This window comes from Myotis daubentonii, chromosome 9, assembly GCF_963259705.1.
Source record: "Myotis daubentonii chromosome 9, mMyoDau2.1, whole genome shotgun sequence".
Classification (NCBI taxonomy): Eukaryota; Metazoa; Chordata; class Mammalia; order Chiroptera; family Vespertilionidae; genus Myotis; species Myotis daubentonii.
Genome location: NC_081848.1, coordinates 34070756 through 34092325, shown reverse-complemented (window position 1 = coordinate 34092325; position 21570 = coordinate 34070756). Strand labels below are relative to the sequence as shown.

General features: G+C 39.8%; 1 protein-coding gene across 2 annotated transcripts in view; it reads right to left on the bottom strand.

Annotated features, from left to right (window-relative positions):
• Positions 1-1995: 1995 nt before the first annotated feature.
• RAB30 (RAB30, member RAS oncogene family) overlaps positions 1996-21570 on the bottom strand; it is an 85483-nt gene continuing 65908 nt past the window's right edge. For both annotated transcript variants that reach the window (XM_059708326.1, XM_059708325.1), the window contains 3 exons: positions 20083-20166; positions 13931-14114; positions 1996-12045 (listed from right to left, as the gene is read on the bottom strand). In XM_059708326.1, the coding sequence (XP_059564309.1) occupies positions 11795-12045; positions 13931-14114; positions 20083-20166 (519 nt within the window). In that variant the 3' untranslated portion in view covers positions 1996-11794. The remainder of the gene's footprint in view (positions 12046-13930; positions 14115-20082; positions 20167-21570) is intronic.

The following is a 21570-nucleotide window of genomic DNA, read 5'->3' as shown; positions in this document are numbered from 1 at the left end:
CTGACTTATGATGTTTCCACTTGTAACTTGTGACTTTAAGACGGTGTGAAAGTGACATATATTCAATAGAAACCATACCTCAAATTTTGAATTTTGATCTTTCCCTAGGCTAGAAATATGCTGTAAGATACTCTCTCGTGAGGACAAGCCGTGGCAGCGAGCCGCAGCTCCTAGTCAGCCGCAGTCATGAGAGTAAACAGCCCAGTACTCCGTCGTGCACTATGTTGCCAGCTTTTCCTGGATACTATATTCAGTAAAGTACATGAGATATTCAACACTATTACAAAATGGGCTGTTAGAGGATTTTGCCCAACCATAGGCTAATGTAAGTGCTCTGAGCATGTTTACAGTAGGCTAGGCTAAGCTATGATGTTCAATAGATTAAGCATATGAAATGCATTTTTGACTTATTAATGCATATTTCCAACTTACCATTGTAAGTTGAGGAGCATCTGTAATTACAAAACCAACCAACCAGAAATATGAAAATAGATATTGCCCAAGATTGTTAAAACAGAAACCCAAAAATTAGCACTGGCTGGAAAAGCATTTTCCACTCTTTGAAGATCTAACCTTAAAGTTCATGTGATTAGCAAAATAGTCATAAGTCAGCAGACCCTTAACCAGATTACTTTTCTCAAGGCTTGCAGTCCAACTGGTACCAGATGAAGGGATTGGTTGAAAGTGTTTGGACAAATATTAATTTGAACAAGCTTAAATGGACATGATTAAGTTAACTAGAGTCAAATGCCGTTGACAGTGTGTTATAACTCCTTGATCTGGGGGTATTTCAGATATAACAAAGGGAAAGTGGATATGCCTACTCTGCTATTAAACCTGTAACTCTGAGTAGCCAATTGGTCCGATTAATCAGACACCATCTGCTATTGACTGAATGTTTGTGCTCCCCTCCCCAAATTCCTATGTTGAAACCTAATCCCCAATATGATCGTATTTGAAGGGGACGCCTTTGGGAAGGATTTAGGTCATGAGGACAAAGCCCTCATGAATAGGATTAGTGCCATTATAAAAAGGTCACAGGGAGCTCCCTCACCCCTTCTGAGCACCAATAAACTTGGTAGAATGTTAGGCCACATACAGTTGTTAATTCTTATGGTTTCATCTCCAAGATCAAAGTCAGAAAGGCTAGCTAGCCTGTGTCTTTAAGCTTATTTTTACCTACATGTGAAGACATAACTATTCTCTGGGAAGCCTGAATAAATTCCAGATATGAACATTTAGATAGGAGTCTTATATAACTAACATGTGGTTTCCTGCAAGTAATGAAAATAAGATATTTCAGTTCTTGAAATATTCAGAGGTGAGCACCTGGCCAAAAGCACAGGCACATGGTGTGGTTTAAATATAGTTCCAGTTTCTATCTTTCAGCTGCAGATGTACTTGAGGGTATAGAGATAGCATATATCAGGTATAGTTTGTGGGTAGCAGATGTGGAATAATTGAGTCAACTAATGATAGTGATCCTCAAGGTTTTTCAAAACACCGATTTCCAATTTGCCCAGGAATTGCCCAAATGAGAATATAGAACCATATAATGTGTTTTAGCTAGAAAGGATCTTAAAGTTATCTAATCTAGTTTAACACTGCTCCTCAGTGTCAGAACTGAAACTAGAATTTATGACTCCTCATTCTTAGTGTAATAATACTCCTTCCAGTATGTCATCAGATAAAGCATCTTTCTCGCCATTAGAAATAATTAGCACATTACTTTCACATCCTGAGTATAGCAGAGTAGTCTTATTTAGTGTTCTAAGAGGCCTTAAAGATTATTCCGTCCAGCCCCTTGTTTTACAGAGGAGAAATCCATGGTGCAAAATTTTAAATGAATTGTCCAGGTTAGTCAGTTAGAGAATCGACAAACTCAGGCCTCCAGATGGCCAAATCCAGAGCACATTTCATGTCATGCTGAAAGACATTAGTGTACTTAAAGCTTATTTGCTTTTTACGAACTTTGATAGCATATCATCCTCCAAATGTGGGCAACAGGAAATGTTTATTTATATACAAGTACATGGGAGAGCAATTTCCATTCATCTTGTTTAAAAAATTCTGTTACAAATAAAGTTACCGATACACTCATCCTTTGCACACAAAATACATTCTTTTTACTTTGACTCTCAGTATGAATTATGTCTTAATAATAAACACTTAAGCTACAATGGACAGTCAGGTGGTTTGGCTATTTGACAATCTTTTTTTTCCAAGAAGGAAAATCCAAACTTTAAAAGACAGTTGATGTATAAAGGAAATTGTATGTTAAAAGCGCTCCTTCATTGAGTCCTAGAAGATTGAATGAGTATTTCCCTCTCCAGCATGACCTATAGCTGTTCTTTAAAACAATGCAGAGGACTTTAGAAATTCTCCATATGATGACAACTCAGTTTCTATAAGACTGAAGTGGTCTTCATGAAATTATCATATCTAAATATTAGGCTTGTAGAAAAATTCTTATGGACATATGTAGGGGTCTCCTAATTGAACAATTGATTTAAGATTATAGGTTGCATTCCCTAAATAGGAGTTTAAGAAGTTCTGCTTAAATGAACACACGACTAGATTTGCTAGACTAATTGCTTTTAAGAAAGATGTAAAAACATATGCCCACACAGGAAACTTGTACGTGATATCCATAGCAGCATTATCTATAATAGCCCCAAAGTGGAAACAACCTCAGTATCCATCCACTGATGAATGGGCGAATAAAATGTGGTATATACATATAATGAAGTATTATTTAAAATGACTATGACATAAAATGAATGTATTGATTCATGCTACAACATGAAACTTGAAAACAGTATGCTAAATTTAGAAAGAAGTCAGACACAAAAGACCACATATTGTATAATTCTATTTATATGAAATGGATAGGCAAATCTGTAGAGACAGAAAGTAAATTAGTGCTTCCCAGATGCTTTGGCGGGGGAGGTGGAGAGGGTGGGCTGGGAGGGAGGAGGAGGAGAGTGACTGCTAATGAGCATGGGATGATGGTTCTGGAGATAGTGGTAATGATTGTACAACTTTGTGAAACTACTAAAAAACACTGAACTGTACACTTTAAGGGGGTGAACTATATGGTTCTAAGTACTTTCACTATAAGCATCTTTACTCGTCACTGTGTAGGCCATTATAAGGACTAGCTAAGATTTATATATAATACAAAACTGAGAACACTTCATCAATGGGAATATAAAACCAAACTGACGACCAGCTTAAATACATTAAGTCGTAAATACATTAAGGCAATTGATCCGTCAATGAAGAAACCAAACCAACCAAACAAAACCAAACTGTCAACCAGTTATTTTATCTTTTTTTACAGTGGCTGATTTATCAATGGAGAAATGAAACCAAACAAAAGACAAACTTTTTTTATCATTTACAGCAAAATTGCCTTATGAACAATTAGTTGTAGCAAAAATGTTTCCAGCTAAGATGCTACAACAAAGATGTCTATAGCAAAAATGCCATACATAGAATTATATGGTTTGTGAATTATATCTTATTTTTAAAATTTAAAATATTTTGTTTAGATTCCTGTTTCCTATCCCTGCTTTTTAATATTGATTGAAGTTTTCATACACAATCACCTTTCTACAGAATGTTTGTAGCTAATTGTACTCAGGTCATTATAGGCTTATGTTTCTAACAGACTTTTTATTAAGGGGAAAAGAACATGATCATATAAGACATGGTACAATGTACTGCTAATATCTGATATTAACATTTAAAACCAAGTCTTATGTTTGCATTGAAGCTGATGGTTAGATTTCATATACTGGTGTATTCAGATATTACTGAGAGCATATGCTTAAAACCAACAGCCAAATATTAAGAATTGAGTTCATAAGATTTGATGACTAGCATGTTTGTCAAATTGTGTGTGTGCTAAGATCCATGTTTTAATGAAACGAGATAGGAAATTGGGGGGGGGGCTGTCAAGGGTTTTTTAAGTCTTCATAAAACAGTTTCTCTAAATATTTTTACTAGCTGCTGAGAAGACCTCCAGAATGATATATTTTGCATATTATTTCACCCCTGTACTAAAAAAAATCATGCATTAAAGTGTATGCAACAATATATATGGGGCACACTTTTCCCTTTAGATTATCAAAAATCTCTTCTTAACCTTTTATTATCTGAAATTTAGAGGGTTTATTAGTGTTTTCTTTCCTAAAAGTGTGCAATTTTATACACTTACCTTTATGTAAATGTATTGACAAATACATTTATGTAGCTCCCTTACATATTATCAAAGGAGTTCCAACAATCTGGTATGTCTAGAGGACACTTCAATGAGCAGAAATTAGAAGCCAGCATTCTAGTGATTTGAAATTTTCTACAACAGGGGATATGAAAGCCCCAACATGCCTTAAAGGGATAAGAGGATTTTTTTAAATTTTCATTTAAATGAATTAACATTCATTGTCAAATAGCCTACAAGAAAGTTCCACCAGCATTCGGCAATTGTATAGGAGAGGAGAATATTTATTCTTAATGATTACAGTTCAGAAAGCAATGGGTTTAGCAGCTGTTTTTCAGAAGGCTTATCAAGTCTTGCTATTGTTATCTAGTTCAGGCAGAAGTAACCTTAAACAAAAGCTATGCACCATTCAACCAACTAGTGACAAATTATCCTAACAACCCAGATTCATATCTTTTGTTATTCTGTACATGAATTTTTGCTTAATTAGGCGTTTGGTATTCCAATTTTTATTTCAGAATTTAGTGCACACATAAAAAAGGAAAGAAACCCAGCTAAATTTCGATGTTGGTATGTGTGTCCATCAAATAATGTCATTTATGAAATTAAATTCTAAAAGCAGATTACCACTGGAATTATGACTCCATTTTTACCAAGAGGAGGAAACAAGAGCCACACAACCAAAATAATTCTTCAGAAGCACACTTTGTTATCAATTACATTACACAAGGAAGAAAAATACATGGATAATTCAAGAGTTAACCAACAGTAAGAATATGATCTAAATATCATACCAATAAGCTAAGAGTTTATAAATACCTATCCTGACATTCCCTCGAGGAATAATTATTATCACCTTGATGAGCTTTTCTGACTGTCATTTTAAAAAATGAGGCAAAGGGGCAATAATAAATGCCAAACATGGCCCCTTAAAAAGAAGATAGGATCAACCCATTTTTCTTCCCATGAATAGGATCAGGAAGAAACAGGTTCAAATTGCACTGTGAGGTATTTCAGTAATAAGGTTAAGTTTCCTGATAGAAGAGTTTACAACCCTGGAATTACCTATTGGGAGAGAGAGAGAGAGAGAAAGAGAGAATGCCTTTCCTGAAATATGTAAAGAAATGAAGAATCTCTTGGGTAACAGTAATACCCAAAGGCAAACTGATGGATCAAATAAGCGGCTTCTTTTTAAGACCCTTTCAGAAATGGAGCTCTTTTCTTTGAAATCGTAAAGGTTTCCTTATTTTGTCCAAAGGATCTATGCTTGCATGAGATCATCCAAATTCTGCTCTTAATCAAAGATGAGAAACCTAATATTTGAGTGCTTACTGTTTACTAAGCACCATACTTTCAATTTATCTAATTTTCATAATAATCCTACAGGTATTATATGTCTATCATCAATGAGGAAACTGACACTCAAGAGATTGTGCTTTGCATAAAGTTACAGCTAACTCATGTCAGTACTAGGACTCCTGACACCTAGCCTAGTGTTTCCCCTTCTATACAGCTCCCTACATCACTCCCTTATGTGTCAGAATCACAACCCACTAAGGATTCCATCAGGAACTAGAATACAACATCTCCAAAAAATCTGCTTTAACTCAGTGGGAAAGTAAAATTTGACTCATGCACCTCAGGAAGTCAATTAATGAAGAGGTGGCTAGCTTTTATGTTCTGTCTTCTCAGCCAAAGTAATCAAAGGGTTTCACCCAAACTCAAGTGTTCCTATTGATACAAGACCAATGACTTTTTTAAAAAAAATTTTTTTTTATTGATTTCAGAGGGAAAGGGAGAGGAACAGAGGGATAGAAATATCAATGATAAGAGAGAATCATTGGTTTGCTGCCTCCTGCACTGGGGATCGAGCCTGCAAGCTGGGCATGTGCCCTGACCAGGAATCAAACCAAGACCTCCTGGTTCATAGGTCGACAACATTCAACCACTGAGCCACACCAACCGAGTGAAACCAATGACTTTTTAATAAAGGCCAATGAATCTATCAGCGTAGAAAGGATGCATATTATTTTGCAGATGGAATTATTTGGGTCATGGGATTTATTGGCAAATGTTGCTTATAGTTATTTCTGAATTTCAAAGACTGTGTTTTGTTACATTCTATATGAAGCAATTTGGCCTCCTTTCTGTTAAAATCACTTTCAGATCATGGTTGTTGTTTTGTTCAAGAGAATAAAACCGAATGTCATTTGAGATTTTTCCAAAATAGAACTTGGGGACTGTTTATGCCAGTGATCCACCAGCCCATCTCTGATGGGAGCTGTAAAACTTCATGTTGGTATATTTATGGGACCTTCAACTGAAGATGCTGCTCTAACACAAAGGCCTATCCTGAAACCCTGTAGAGACATCAATTATTTACTAACCTGAGTCTGGTTTATTTCTGGCAAGTGACAAACACACAATTTTCATGATTTCATGTAACTTCTACTAAAACAATACCTTTTTAAAAATGTCTAACTCAAGAACCAGTTAGTGATTTCAACAGGACATCAATGGATGGAATGACAGAGCAACCCCAGCCTAGGGCATAATGGCAAGTAACCCTGACCTAACAACATGTAACCAACACCCTTCCTGGAGGGTAGGATTCACTTTTGATAGAAGAGCAAAGCCCTTTTGTTTCAAATTGTTAGCTGTGGGTCAACAAATATTTAACTGAGCATGTTATAAGGGACAAAGCACTAGAACATAGAATCTTAAGTTACTAGGTCATCTGGTCCAACGCCTAATCTTTCTGGGATCCTTTCTACATCATCTTTGCTGAGCTCGTATCTAACCTCTACTTGAAAGACTATTACTGAAGCAGCCCCTTCCACAGTGAACATCTTATATAGAATGTTCTCAGACATGGAGCCCAACTCTGTGGCCCTATGGCCTCTATTTAATGGGCCTCAATACACCCCTTTGAACCAGAGCCTTGCTCTAACGCACTAATTGTATTCCCCCTCTTTCCCAAGCTAAATCTCCCAAAATCCTTCAAATATTCAAATGCCTTAAATTTTCAATTCCTTCACATCTTTGTTATGCCTCAATTTGTTTCTTATTTCAAAGTATGGCTTCCAGGAATGCTTATAACACTCCAACATCTTAGGAAAGGAGATGAAGTGTCATCTCCCTTGGTCTAACATTACTACATTAATTAGTTGCCTCAGGGGATGATAAGTTCTTAATTCAGTATACTTCCTACCCAATGTGAACAATGTAAGAGAATTCAATTTTCCTTCCAAACACAGGCTCATGTGACAGAAATGAGACCTGAAAAGAAAACATCCCTCTCTTATCCCCAAATTAGTGTTCAACTATACTGCTATGACTGAAGGATGGGACACACATGGTTTTTTCACTGCTTTTGATTTTCTAGTTAAATGTTAGAAGTATTATTAGACTTGCATTAAAACACATCTGTCTGGCCTGGCCAGTGTGGCTCAGTGGTCGAGTGTCGATCTATGAACCAGGAGGTCACAGTTTGATTTCCATTCAAGGCACATGCCCAGTTGTGGGCTCAATCCCCAGTGTGGGGCGTGCAGGAGGCAGCCAATCCATGATTCCCTCTCATCATGAATGTTTCTCTCTCTCCCTCTCCCTTCCTCTCTGAAATCAATAAAAATAAAATAAAATAAATAAACATCTGTCTGGGCTATGGTTGAGGAAAATAAGTAACCAATTCTAGATGAAAGGGCAAACCCCAGAGGAGCTCTTCCAGAGCTAATGTGGCTGGTTTATAAAAAAAAAAAAAAAAAAAAAAAAAAGATGTTTGGGTTTTAGTGGGAAGACCAATTCAAAATCACAACTGGTATTTATTCAGAATGATTCATTACCTGAAAGTGGATGCTGCATCTGGAAGAATTATGAGATGGCTAAAAGGGGAAACGAGGCAAATCATTAATCTAACACTGGAGGTCACCAGTGTCTTCCAAGGACATACATTCATGAACAGAAAATGCATCCAGTTTTCTATTAAATTCCCCCTCCACCCTCTCAGAAGTCTTTATTGGCTAAAATAATTCTAATCCAAATATCTAACTTTGGCCAGTGGCTTTTACCAAATCCTAAATCAGAAATTAAGACATCAAATCAATCCATTTGACTTTTCATTTTTCGTTTTCTTGCCACTTTACTCAAGAAGAGATGTGAACGTGAAAGACTAAAAGGGGAAAAGTAAGGCCAGGAAAAGCTAATAGGCTAATCTAAGTAATCCACAGAAAGGGTAATTGGCCCTATATAATAAAAATTAAATGTTAATATAATTCAATACATCTAATAAAAGCATATAAAGGGGAAAAAATCCTTGCATAGGTAAAAGAGAAAGCACAAAATCCTTTGAGGATGCGGTCGACACAAAGCCATAATAAATCATTAATATCAGTAAGCTGTATGATTTCACAGATGTTCCCAAACCTGACTTCATGACATGAATAGGATACATTTTTATTGCAATGTATTTAGTAACTTTATTAAATGAAAAAGGTCACACCAAAAATGGAAATAGACATGGAATCTGATAGTCTTCAAATTACTAGTAAGCCAAACTGATTTATGAGAAAGTAACTCTTTTTCATTCACCACTAAATGAGAATTCATTTGCATTTAAGGAGACTCATCTTAGCAAATATTGCCATGACAGTAAGAACTAGAAGGCAAACCAGTAAGCTTAAGCCCTGGCCTGGATTAAGAAGACCACATTTAATTAGGGTCCTTTCTCTAGGTCTTTCTGAGAAATTTCTATTTAACCAAAAAAGTTCCCCTTGGCACTAAGTTATTTATTCAGCTACACTTACTAAACACCTACCATTTTATCAGGGATTATTCTCAAACTTGAACTACATCAGTGAATAAGTGTCCATAAGGTCTAATCTAGAATTTACACAACTAAAGATAAAAAAAAGAGAAAAAGCCCTACATTCTCATGTGTCCTGCTGATGGGCCATGGATGGGTGACTGTATGTTACAGAAAGGCTAGAAGGTGTAACAGGGAAGAAAGAGGCCAAGAGCAGAGCTTTCTAATCCCCTTCTAAGTGCAGCCAAAGGTAGACAGGGGAGGGTGAGCTTTGGGGAATAAGAATTGCAGATGCTAATGAACAACATAAACTGATGAACAAAAACAGATCCAGAGACAGAGAAGGATCGATTCGACCTTCAAACCTCAGAGGGAAGGCAGGGGAGGGTGGGGGTAAGGGGGAGAGATCAACCAAAGGACTTGTATGCATGCATATAAGCCTAACCAATGGACACATACACTGAGTGGGGTGAGGGCCCGAGCAGGGGGGTGGAGGGGCAATGGGGGAATAAGAACACATATGTAATACCTTAATCAGAAAAAAAAAGAATTTCAGATGCTAGAATGACTAGAAGCTGTTATTTTACATAAATGTGTCCAATCTAATAAGGTCCTATCCTCTTAGTTCACAAAGCAACTTCAATTTCAATACACTTGCTGCTGTGAGACAAAGTTGGGTCATGATGTCCTATGGTAACTGGATGTTTGCCCTAATTAAAAGATAATAAATCTAAATATAGGGACATTTCTGTACAGTTTAAAAACAGAAGTTCTTCCCACCTTGATCAACTTGTTTTCTGAATACCTTTAGTTGTTGGCTTAGTGGGGAAGACGGAGACGGAAAGGCAGCAGTTATAATGATTTTGGTTGGTGTTTATTAAAATTATTTTTCTTTCTTGTAGAGAGAGATTCTAAAATAAAAAACCATTCAAACTTCTGGGATCTCTCTTACCCATACAATCAGGACAAACACAGTAGGGCCAACCAAAAGTTCCAGTCCCTTTAAGAATAATGTATAGTCCCCATGTGCAAGAGGTGGGTCACTCTGAAACAGGCTAGAGAATGCTAGAAATGCTTTATCAATACCGTCTCTACATGACTCATTTCTTTAAAATTAGCTTTCAAACATCAACCTATCAGGACCGAGATTGCCACCATCTACAGAATCAGTGGAATTGCATATTATATCCTTATCCCATTACTCATCCCTCAGTTATGCTAAGCAGCAAGCTACATAAACATCTGACAGCATCAACAACATACAGGTTTAATTATTTTCCCAATTTGCATTTATATCAGTGAACAAATTGGAAGGTATCAAAGTATGGCACTGAAGACATAATACATATTCAGCAGCCTGTCTTCCATTTTTGAATCCTGGTTTAAAATTGGCTAAGTAAAGGCATATACACCTCCATTTGAATTGGAGATTTGCAGTAACACATGCATATAAGGAAAGGAGGGAGTTCGGAAGAGGGAAGGAGGAAAGAAGAAAAGAAGGGAGAGACCAGAAAAGACAGGGAGGAAAAGAGAAAAGAAACAGGAAAGAAGGTATGGTCTGAAGGTGACATTACTACACAAAGGAGGTGACAAATGACAACTGAACCTGCTTCTGCAAGCAGAAACTTTCTAAGGTTATCATTGAAGATACAAAAATGGTTCGTGAGAGTTTTCATCTGTTGCTGTTTTCACTTATCACACTAAAAACCTACAAAACCCCAGGCCTTGGTCTGTCCGAGAAAGATAGTACCAGAAAGAGAAAGATGTGACCCGCTCAAGGGTTGTGCTCTGCTTGGAGCTCTGCACTGCAGTCCATGAATCCACAGTATTTTGGTCAGATCTGGTCTGTTTCCTCACACGTACTCATAGAGTCTTAGAGCTAATCTTTCATATCAGAATATTATATCAACCATTCTTGTTTTTCGTTTTTCCAATTTTTTCATTTACTCAAAGGGCAGGAAAGATGAGAAAATAGAAGAAAATGGTAAGATTTAGAGGGGAACATGAAAGGAAAGTATTCTCTTTTCCAACAAATCCACCCTAGAAAAGGTATAACAAGACTTTGAGAAAGAGTGCTGATTCATGGACTTCCCTTAATTTTTTTTTTATTTCTATGAAATACATTTAAGGACATCAATGTACTAAAACATTTGGTCTGTGAAATAGCGGAATCATTAGCACCAAAAGGAGTCATGAGCTTGTATATATCATTAAAACAATAAATGTTAACTCTTGGTCATGGGTAAAGGTTTTTTCCATCTTTACATCCCATAGTTCTTGAAAGTGCCTGTAGACAAGAGAAATAACACTTCAGAATCTCCATGGGGTCATTGACACGCACCACAGAGACAGTACTTGGCCTTCCCAGTTCTGGTTTATCTGGTGGACAAGAAAACCAAGGTCCCCAGAAGCCCTAAAGAACAGCCCCCACATGCACCCACTGGTGTGCAGGAGGGATTCCCCTGGACTGTGTTCAGGAATGCGCTTTTGCTTGCTTTTTTTTAAAAAACAAAAGCAACATGCTCTGCAGGTCATGGAGCGCCTAGTGCAATCGTCTCCTTGCTCTGACTCCAGACTGCAAAAGGATGAAACCATTATATGTTCTGCTAATCCCGGCCTGTGGACTACGCCCTTGGCCTGCCGTGCTTTGTAAACTCAGGAGTCAGAAGGTCTGAGAGCGGGAGCCACCATCGTCGCCAGATCTCCCCAGCAATTTGCGGCCCATTGGGACAGCTGATGATTCCTCTTGCTTCTCCTTGCCTCGGCCTTTAGTTGAAGTTACAACAAGTCAAATAGCTGATGCTTTTCCCTTCTCCAGGTAAGGGTGATGATACACTGTTCACAAGTGTGTTCTGCCTGGCTTCCCTGATGAGGCGACACGCCAAGTCAAGGAAGAGTTTCTCCACGTTATCCGATTCCTTGGCTGAGGTCTCCAGATAATACATGTCCTGGGCTTCTGAGAATTCTTCAGCTCTCTGCTGGGAGACCTCTCTCCTTTCAGCCAGATCAATCTTGTTGCCTAAAACAGTGGTAAAATCACAGACGGAATCATCATTTGACTTTTTGCAGGCTCGGAAACAGCAAAATTCAATTCCATATCTGAAGTCAAACCAGACAGATGGGCTTGGTAAAGCCAAGTAATAGGAGGATAATTACTGGAATGTTTATTTTAAAATACCAGTGCCATATGTAATGGCAAAGAACTGGAAACAGCCCAAATGTCCATCGTTTAGGCACTGGCTAAATGTACTATAATAGACCCGCAGTTATTTGTCACTGTGAAAAGCAATAAAGAACGTGTCTATATGCTGCCAGGTGAGACACTAGGATATATTGTTAAGTGAATAAAGCAAAGTAGAAAAAAGTGTATATAACATACAACTGTATATCTAAGAACAAGGATGAAAAATATATACACAGTTTGTTTGCTTATTTTTAATGGGACAATAAACCATAATCTTAATTTTAAAGATAATGATTACCATTAAAGGAATAAGGTTAATAAGCCTGGCCAGTGTGGCTCAGTGGTTGAGCGTTGACCTATGAACCAAGAGGTCGATTCCTGGTCGGGGTTGCAGGAGGTAGCCAATCAATGATTCTCTCTCATCATTGATGTTTCTATCTCTCTCTCCCTCTCCCTTCCTCTCTGAAATAAATAATATATATTTTAAAGGGGGTAGGGAGGGATAGGAATGAGAACTCTCTAAATATACCTTATTTTATAAATTTGACTCATAATTTTATAAATGTTTTACATAATTATGTAATTAATGATAACTATACAATTAACATGGAATTAAATTTAAAAAGCAATTCCTAAAATTGAAAGCAAAATTAAACAAGTGAGCCTGTTTATCCTGAAGCAGCACAACCACACAGAGAAACAATTTCATGTGAGTTTAAGAGACCATGATTTAACTATGCACTCCTAGTCACAGATACTCCAAGAACAAAAAGAACTGAAGGAAAGAAATCTTAAATTCTTGCAGTAATCATCTTGTCAGCAGTAGTACAGGCATTGTTATTCTGAGGCTGCTATGTTTGTTGGGGATAAAGCAAGTGAGTGATTATGCAGGTGTCACCGGGACAGGGATTTTTGGCATGAGAAAAAGGATATACAGATATAAGATTAACAAGGTTAAGTAAAATTTCTGAAGTTCTAAATTATACATGGAAGTATCCACATGAACAATTCATGGTGTACTTTATTTTTCCAACAATTTACCTGCAACTGAAATAGGTGCCCTTGACTGGGAATCGAACCCCAGACCCTTTGGTCTGCAGGCCGGTGCTCTAACCATTGCTCAGCCGGCCTGGGCTTAATGGATGTATTTGTTACCATAGAAAATCATGGGTTGTTTTTTGCTTTCCCCCCATGCTAAACAGAGGTTTACTCTCTTACAAAATGAAATAAACTGCAGAATTTCCCTCAGTAGATTCTTTCAGAAAATTAAGAATTTCTGAAGTCAGCATAAATGCAAGAAGGGACAAAATTAGCCACAGTCCATTTTTTAGGCAAAAAACAATTGCTTCAATAATGAATTCCTTATCAACTTAAGAGATACATTTTACTTCTAGACCAGCAGTTTCATGATCTCGTAATTAGGTTTAAAATAATGTTTAGCAGCCCACATAACTTCATGGCAGTCTTATCTTCTTCCCTAGAGCCTACAATGATAGAAAAATCAATCAGCAATATTTTCTACTTTACTTTCCTAAACCATCACCATGGGATAGGACTTATTTAATTTTCTCTTCAATTGCAGAACTGAAATGCTGGCTGACGGCTTGAATTATATAGCTGTAGATTATATTCTTGGAATGTACCAAGATACAAGCTTTATGTGATTATACATTCTCTGATGCCCAAAAATAAATTTCCCTCCTCATTAGAACTTACTTACCCACTAGCACAGTGATGACCTTGTTGCTGGCATATTGTTCTATTTCCCGCAGCCACTCAGGAAGGCAACGGAAGGATTCCTCACAGGTTATGTCATAGGTGAGGATCAAGGCATTGGCACTTCGATAATAACTCTGAGTAATGGACCGAAATCTCTCCTGACCTGCTGTGTCCCAGATCTGAAGCTGTAAAGGCATACAAGAAGGATCAGGTTGGAGAAGCAGAAAAGAAAGAAAGCATTTCTTGACTTTAGTTTAGAAGTGGAAACACCTTCACCCAAATCATTTCATTGTTATTTTCAGCCCTAAGAAAAAAAGCACTTACAATTTATTTTTATTTTTATTTTTTATCTGTTGTGTGTGTGTCTGGTTAGGGATAGGGGTTTGTTTAGTTTTTTGTTGTTTTGTGTGTGTGTGTGTGTGTGTGTGTGTGTGTGTTTTCTTTGTTAGATTATTTAAAAGTTTCCCCTTTATTCTTTTTTAAAAATATATTTTTATTTATTTCAGAGAGGAAGAGAGAGGGAGAGAGATAGAAACATCAATGATGAGAGAGAATAATTGATTGGCTGCGTCCTGCACGCCCCCTAATGGGGATCAAGCATGCAACCCGGGCATGTGCCCTTGACGGAATCGAACCCAGGACCCCTTAGTCCATAGGCCAATGCTCTATCCACTGAGCCAAACCAACGAGGGCCCCTTCATTCTTTTTTTCTTTTCTTTTCTTTTTTATTGAATTTATTGGAGTGACATTGGTTCATGAAAGCGTACAGGTTTCAAGTGTGCAACTCAACAAAGTATCATCTGCACAATGCATCATGTGCCCATCACCCAAGCAAAGTCTCTTTCCATCTCCATTTCCCCTCACCCTTTGCCCACCCCCGCCTACCTCCGCCCCTGTTGGCTATCACCACACTGTTGTCTGTGTCTACAAGCATGTATTATGTGTCAAGCTCCATTTCAAGCACTTTACATGTAATAACTCACTCAATCCTCACAATGACTATGAGGTAGGTACTTGAACTGTATCCAATGCTCACATGACGCACAAAGACATTAATTAACTTGCTCAACATCTCACAGCCAGTATGTTCCAGAGCCAATTCACCCGGCAGTTTGGTCCCAGAGTCCCTGCTCTTAACCACAATACAATATGTAAGAGGCAGGACAAGGGAGAGCTGTCATTCAGTCAGCAATTGGAGAGGGAGAAAATCCAACTTCACCACCTTTTCCAGTTCTAAGTTCAAATGAATGTATTAAGGTATTATCTTTGTTCATGAAAACAGGAACGGTGCCATGGCAGACAAAAATAATAATTTTCTTCTACCACTTTTAAGCTCTGTGACCTTGAGCAAGTCACTTAGTCTCTTTAGGCTTCAGCAGTTTCTTTATAAGAAGAGGTTAATAAACCTGCTGAAAGTGCACATTTTCTGAAGTCATCTATCAGTTCTATGGCCTAATAAAATAACCAAAAAAGAAAGGCAAAACACTTCTCACTTCTCCCCGAATTTCCCTGCACAGAATAGAAGATACTGAAAGACAACTGTCCTCCAGAGAGCCCACTGAGTCAGAACAAGTCAGAAGACCTTGAGAAATAACAATGATAATCTTCCCTTCTAATTGCATAAACTTCACACGTCGAGAAATGCAGTTTCACCCCCTATAAACAGAACATCATTTCCTCAGAGAAGGCCTCTGGCACCCTCGGATGAGGCAGGCTCCCCATCCCCAGCCCCATATTCTCTCCTGCAACCCACCCTATAATTCTCATAGCATCTGACATATTTGAACCATTCACTGATCTCTAATAACTTGTTTATCAGCTGTCTGCCTCACTAAACTGAAAGTTTCATGAGGGAGAAGCCAGGGTCCATTTCCCTCACAGTTTTCCCTGCACCAAACAGCATGTCTGGCAAATAATAGAATGTTCAGCTTTTTACGAAGATGGCACCAAAAGCTAAGAAGGAAGCCCCTGCCCCTCCCAAAGCCGAAGCCAAAGCAAAGGCTTTGAAGGCAAAGAAAGCAGTGTTGAAAGGCGTCCACAGCCACACAAAAAAGAAGATCCGCACGTCACCCACCTTCCGATGGCACAGACACTTAGGCTCCAGAGGCAGCCTAAATACCCTCGGAAGAGCGCGCCCAGGAGAAACAAGCGTGCCCACTACACCATCACCAAATTCCCCCTGACTACCGAGTCAGCCATGAAGAAGATAGAAGACAATAATACACCAGTGTTCATTGTGGATGTCAAGGCCAACAGCACCAGATCAAACAGGCTGTGAGGAAGCTCTATGACATGAAGTGGCCAAGGTCCACACCCTGATCAGGCCTGATGGAGGGAAGAAGGCATGTGTTCGACTGGCTCCTGACTATGATGCTTTGGATGTTGCCAACAAAATTGGAATCATCTAAACTGAGTCCAGCTGCCTAATTCTAAATATAAAAATTTTACACTGTAAAAAAAAAAAAAAAAAAAGAGTGTTCAAATATGAATCGATGCTCTGGCCTAATCCTCACAGCAATCCAGTGGGTTAGGTAGGTTCATAGGTTCATGCCTCCCCTTCCTGACCAGGAAACTCCACCTCCTAATGGTTACTCACAGAGCCGGGAATGAGACTGCAGGCCTTCTCGTTCCCAGCTTAGAACTCACTTCATACGACTGTGCTGTTTGCTCCCAGAGACTGATTTACATGGGCATCGGCATCCAGAGAGGCTGAGGCAGGTGGGGTCACCCACTGCTCACACCAGTTTAGCCGAGGAAACTGAGTGGCCGGTAGCCCCTGCTGCCAATCAGCGGCACAAAGGCTCTCTGATTTGGAGTTGCAGCTGCTCTGTGACGGTGTACATGGAAGTGTGTGCACACTGAAGGCAACCATACAGATGTTCTGGCTTTTGCCGGGACAAAGGTTATTTCTCCCCTGCCCCAAACGTACCGACGTGGTTCCCCTCTGCCAGGATCTTAGAACAACAGCCTATTGTTTTAGTGACTCATTGAGCCTCTAAAAACACCTGTGATGGGATCTAACACGGTCAGTCATTAGAAAGCAGTGTGATCTCATGACTGGCACATCTTGAGAACAGCCTCAAGGATTAAAGCCATTGAAATATTTCCTAAAAGTGTAATTGCATTGCCTTGCCAAGATGCTTTCTCATAGGAGGCTACCCATTTCTAGCCTGACAGTTGATTCTTGAGGATATCCATATTCCATTGCCTTTATCTTTTAGTTCAGTTTTGCTACGCTCTCTGCAATTTATTCATTCCTTCTCAGCATTTATAGCTCATTAATATGTGCAGGACACTGTACTAAGCACTGGCAGGATACAAAGATGAGTAAAACACAACCCCTGATCTCAAAGAGCTCACAGTCTAGAGGAAAGATAAACACAATATTAACTAACCATAATAACATATGAGATGTCCTTTTAAAGAGGCACCCGCAGGAGAAAGTGCCTCCTAGCGTTAGTCTCATGCCAGTCTGTTCTCATTGCCACAGCCAAGGGCTGACCACTCTCACCTCCGGCATGGGGCCAGGCTACTTACACCTCTGTTGTCTCACCGTCACAATAACCTACTGCAATCATTGGTTTACTAGTGTGTCTCCTTACTAGACTGAGTTCTTTAAGGGCAAGGACTGTCTCTTACTTTATACCCCAGTGCCTTCCTAACATAGTATGTGGTACACGGTGGACACATTTGAGTAATGGCTAGTGACAAAGGATTGTGGAATCACAAAAGAAGGATTAATTTTGTGTAGGATATTAAAGATGTTTTCATAGATAAAATGTTTGACCTAGGTGATAGGAAGTTACTAGGGAGCAAGGTGCTTTACCTAACACAGTGCTTGGAACAAAGCATCTACTATAATAGAGGACAGATAAATAAATGGATAGATGGGTGGTCGAATAAGCAAATATATGTGCATGCTTTCAAGACTTTCCTTTCTATGCAAAATACACCTGATTAGAGAAAAAAAAGTCTACTACTATAATTAATCTCCTAAAGATAAAATGTGGTAGGCTGGCTTAGAGTTTTACTTATTATGCATCCTATATAATAAAAGCATAATATGCAAATTGACCAAACGGCAGAATGACCAGTCAGCGGGAGGCAGGGCCAGCGAGCAGGCTGCACCAGGCCAGCCAAGGCACTTGCCAGCAGGCAGAGAGAGAGAACAGTGATGCAGGGGGAGGAAGGGGGAGGGGGGCGCTGGCAACCATCCGTGGTGAATGGGCAATTGGGGGGCCTGCCCAGTCACCTCCCACAGAGGGAGGCCACCAGTACAGCTGCGGTGGGGTGATGGGGCCAGCCCCGGGCTGATCCCACAGAGAAAGGCCAGGGGGAAGCCTCAGTGGGGTGTTGGGGGCGGTGCCATCCCCTGATTCTGATGGGCCTGCCAGGCTGCCTCCCACAGAGAGAGGCCAGACTGTGGCGTTAGCTGTCAGTAGGACATCCCCTGAGGACTCCTGGACTGTGAGAGGGTGCAGGCCGAGCTGAGGGACTCACCGTGCCCTACCCCCCGCCCCCATGCACAAATTTTTGTGCACCGGGCCTCTAGTTTATTTATGATAGACTAAAAATGATCAATGGATAGGAGAAAATTCTGTATGCTTTAGTTATATTTTCTGTGCAAGGTCACCTTCATTAATGCAGAGCACCTTAAGAAAAGGGCCTCTTGCTCAGTTTTGCCTTTATTGGCTTGGCACTTAACTTAATAGCTGTAAGAATCTTTCTAAAACTTTTTTATTTTCTGTCTTCAATCCTGGGAGCCATTGTAGAAAGAATGAGACTTATGGAGGAGCTTGGAGGGTGATGAGAAGTCAGGAGAGAAACCTCGGTTCTGGTCCTGCCCTGCCACTCGTGGATTTCAGGCCGTTTCTGTTTCCCAGAGCCCCAGCTCTCCATCACTAATGTATTTGGTGTAAATGTCTGCAGTGAGGAGACACTTGGGGGAGACACTGGAGAGCTTCTGTCCCTCACTCAGGAGCCTCATCCTCACACTCCTCTGTGTGTCTCTGGAATGCTACAGAGGCACCCTGGAGCCTCTCTGCCTTTCCCCAACCATTTGAGGGCAGGAATGCAGGTGCACACGAGAGATGCAAATGACAGGGACTCAAACTTGGAGTGCTTGGGTTGGGATCTAGCTGGGCTGATGCCACGGTTTCACTCTGCAGCTGCTGCCAGGGCTGTGGAATCTTTCCATGGGCCTCAGCTCTGAAAGACCTGACAGTGGAATTTCACTAACTCTCAGAAGCAAGTCTCTCTACCCTCCTTCCGTGTGATTCATCTCATTTCAACCTTTCCATCACCTTCTTTCTTTCCTTGCTCCAAGGTGACAAGCTTATTCTGCCTTCCTTCCCCTCTTCTTTCATGGCAGGGGAGACCCCGGGGAGGAGTGGGGTGATTCAGATCCTGCCTACCTCCTACCTCTCTTCCTAACTGTGAAGCCACAGATAAATAAGTCACTCAGCCTCTCTGAAACCTATAAAATGAAGATAATTTACTATATTTGCCTCACAACAGTTATAGTAAGGATTAAGTCAAATAGGACGACACATGCAGAATCACCTAGCAAAGGGACTGGCACATACTGGGCACTTGATAGGCACCATCTCCCTTCTGTTGTTGACACCATAGTTCTCACAGGTACCAAACTATCCAGCGACCACAAAGGGGAAGGGAGAGGTCATGCATCCCTCCTGAACCCCTCATAGTATCTCTCCCTTGCTAGGAACAGGGGGTGATGGGAGACGGGAAATGATCCATGCGACGGAATGACCCACACATAACCAGTGTAGGCATCCACTGGCTCTTCATGGGCTGCCGTTCAGAAGAGGTAGCAGCGCCTCCTGGCCCATCTCAGGAGAGAGATCCCAACAAGAAATGTCTGCCTTGTTTTTTAGCATCACCTCTGACGTGACGAAGACAGGACAAACTTGCCTTAGCCCTTCTTTCTCTGTCTTCCCATCTGTAAATGCATCACCTACAGCCCCTTCCTGCTCCCATAAAGGGAATGAGCTCTGTTGGGAAATAAGCTGTCGTGACTGAGTATATTATTTTCAATGAAGGTTTCAATGAGGAGACACGACAAATGTTATGAAAACACCATTTCCTCTCACATAGCACAGTGAAAACCTTATTGAACACTTAGCATCTTACCTTTACTTTTTCACCATTAATCTCCACAGTCTTAATCATAAAATCAACTCCAATTGTGGCTCCTTGACCTGGGGGGAAAAGACCCTAAAGAAGAAATAATGGAAAATAATAATTAAGCAAATCTTACAATTACATAAAATTTTCCCACTTCCCCCACCACCAGTCCCTTCCTTTGGGTAAGTTAACCAGCAGAAAAAAGAACCCTAGTTAGTGTCCCGGGAGCCCTGTTTCATTTAACTTCTCATGTATGTGTGTTTGGAAGGAAACAGAAAAGAGGGAGGAAAAGGGAGAGAGAAATTCTGAAAGAAAAAGAAAGAAATGGGAAGGGGGACAAATAAGGGAGAAGAAGACAGAGGATGAAGGGAGAGAATTGGGAGAGGGCAGAGGTGGGGGATCTGGTTTCAAAAAATATCAGACACAAGGCTAAGATTGAGTTGCATTGAGCCATCGGGATGAGATCAGGATTGTTAGGGGGAAGGCAAAATGGGTGGGTTCTCTAAAAGAGGTAAGATCAAGGAAGATTCAAACTAGTTCTCAATCTAGGGCATGGACATTCAGGGGAGTGGACAACAGAGAAACAACAGGAACGCAGTATGAGAAAAATGAACAAGACAATGAAGCTTTTGGATTTCCCCCTGCCCTCAGGGTGATAACCATATTATTGCATGAGATCAGGGCCAATGATACTGGGAAGATAACTGAAGAAACCAGTCATTCAGGGAGAGAGACCAGTAGAAGTAGCACTAAACCCACGGAGGTAACAGCCTAGGATCTCTGTTGACTTCAGGCAAACTAGTTACCTAATCTGGGCCTCAAATCCAGTGAGTGTGAGGCTGATGTAAGCATTTCAAAAAAAAAAAAAAAAAAAGGTTTATTGCAAACTGGAAGCGACACTAGATTCTGTCAAAATCACGTGTGTAACGTAATTGACTGTTACATAATATTCCTGTAAGCTTAGGGAGGAAGTTCTATCAAGAAAGAACACTTCACCTAGTTTCTCTTCCCTCGTCACTAACATTCCAGAATTTCCAGAAATTACAGTAAAATGGATTTTATTGGCTCTGGCAGCTAAGATTGGGCCATCTTTAATTAAATCCATTCCTTAACAAGAGAAATCTTTAATTAATGTTTAATCTTAAAAGACTGAGCTTCAAAACAACAGAAAATGTTCCATTGCATGTCTGCAAAAGATGCAAACATAAACATTCATAACTTTACTTACAAATATTGAATCAATTTTCTTCTATTTTGGTTTGGCTCAAACACGTGGCTGCCAAGCTTCAAGTTTACAGCTCCAGCTGTTTTGCAGTCTAACAAATGCCACAAAATAAAACAAATCCGTTGCAATGTCTCCTCCCCTCACTTCACTCCCCAACTCCTCCTGCCTCAGAAACAGCTGAATCCAATTCATTTTAACTGTCTACTAAATAACAAAACCACACATCATCCTGACTATGAAATGTGAACCTTAAAGGGGAGCTAAGGGAC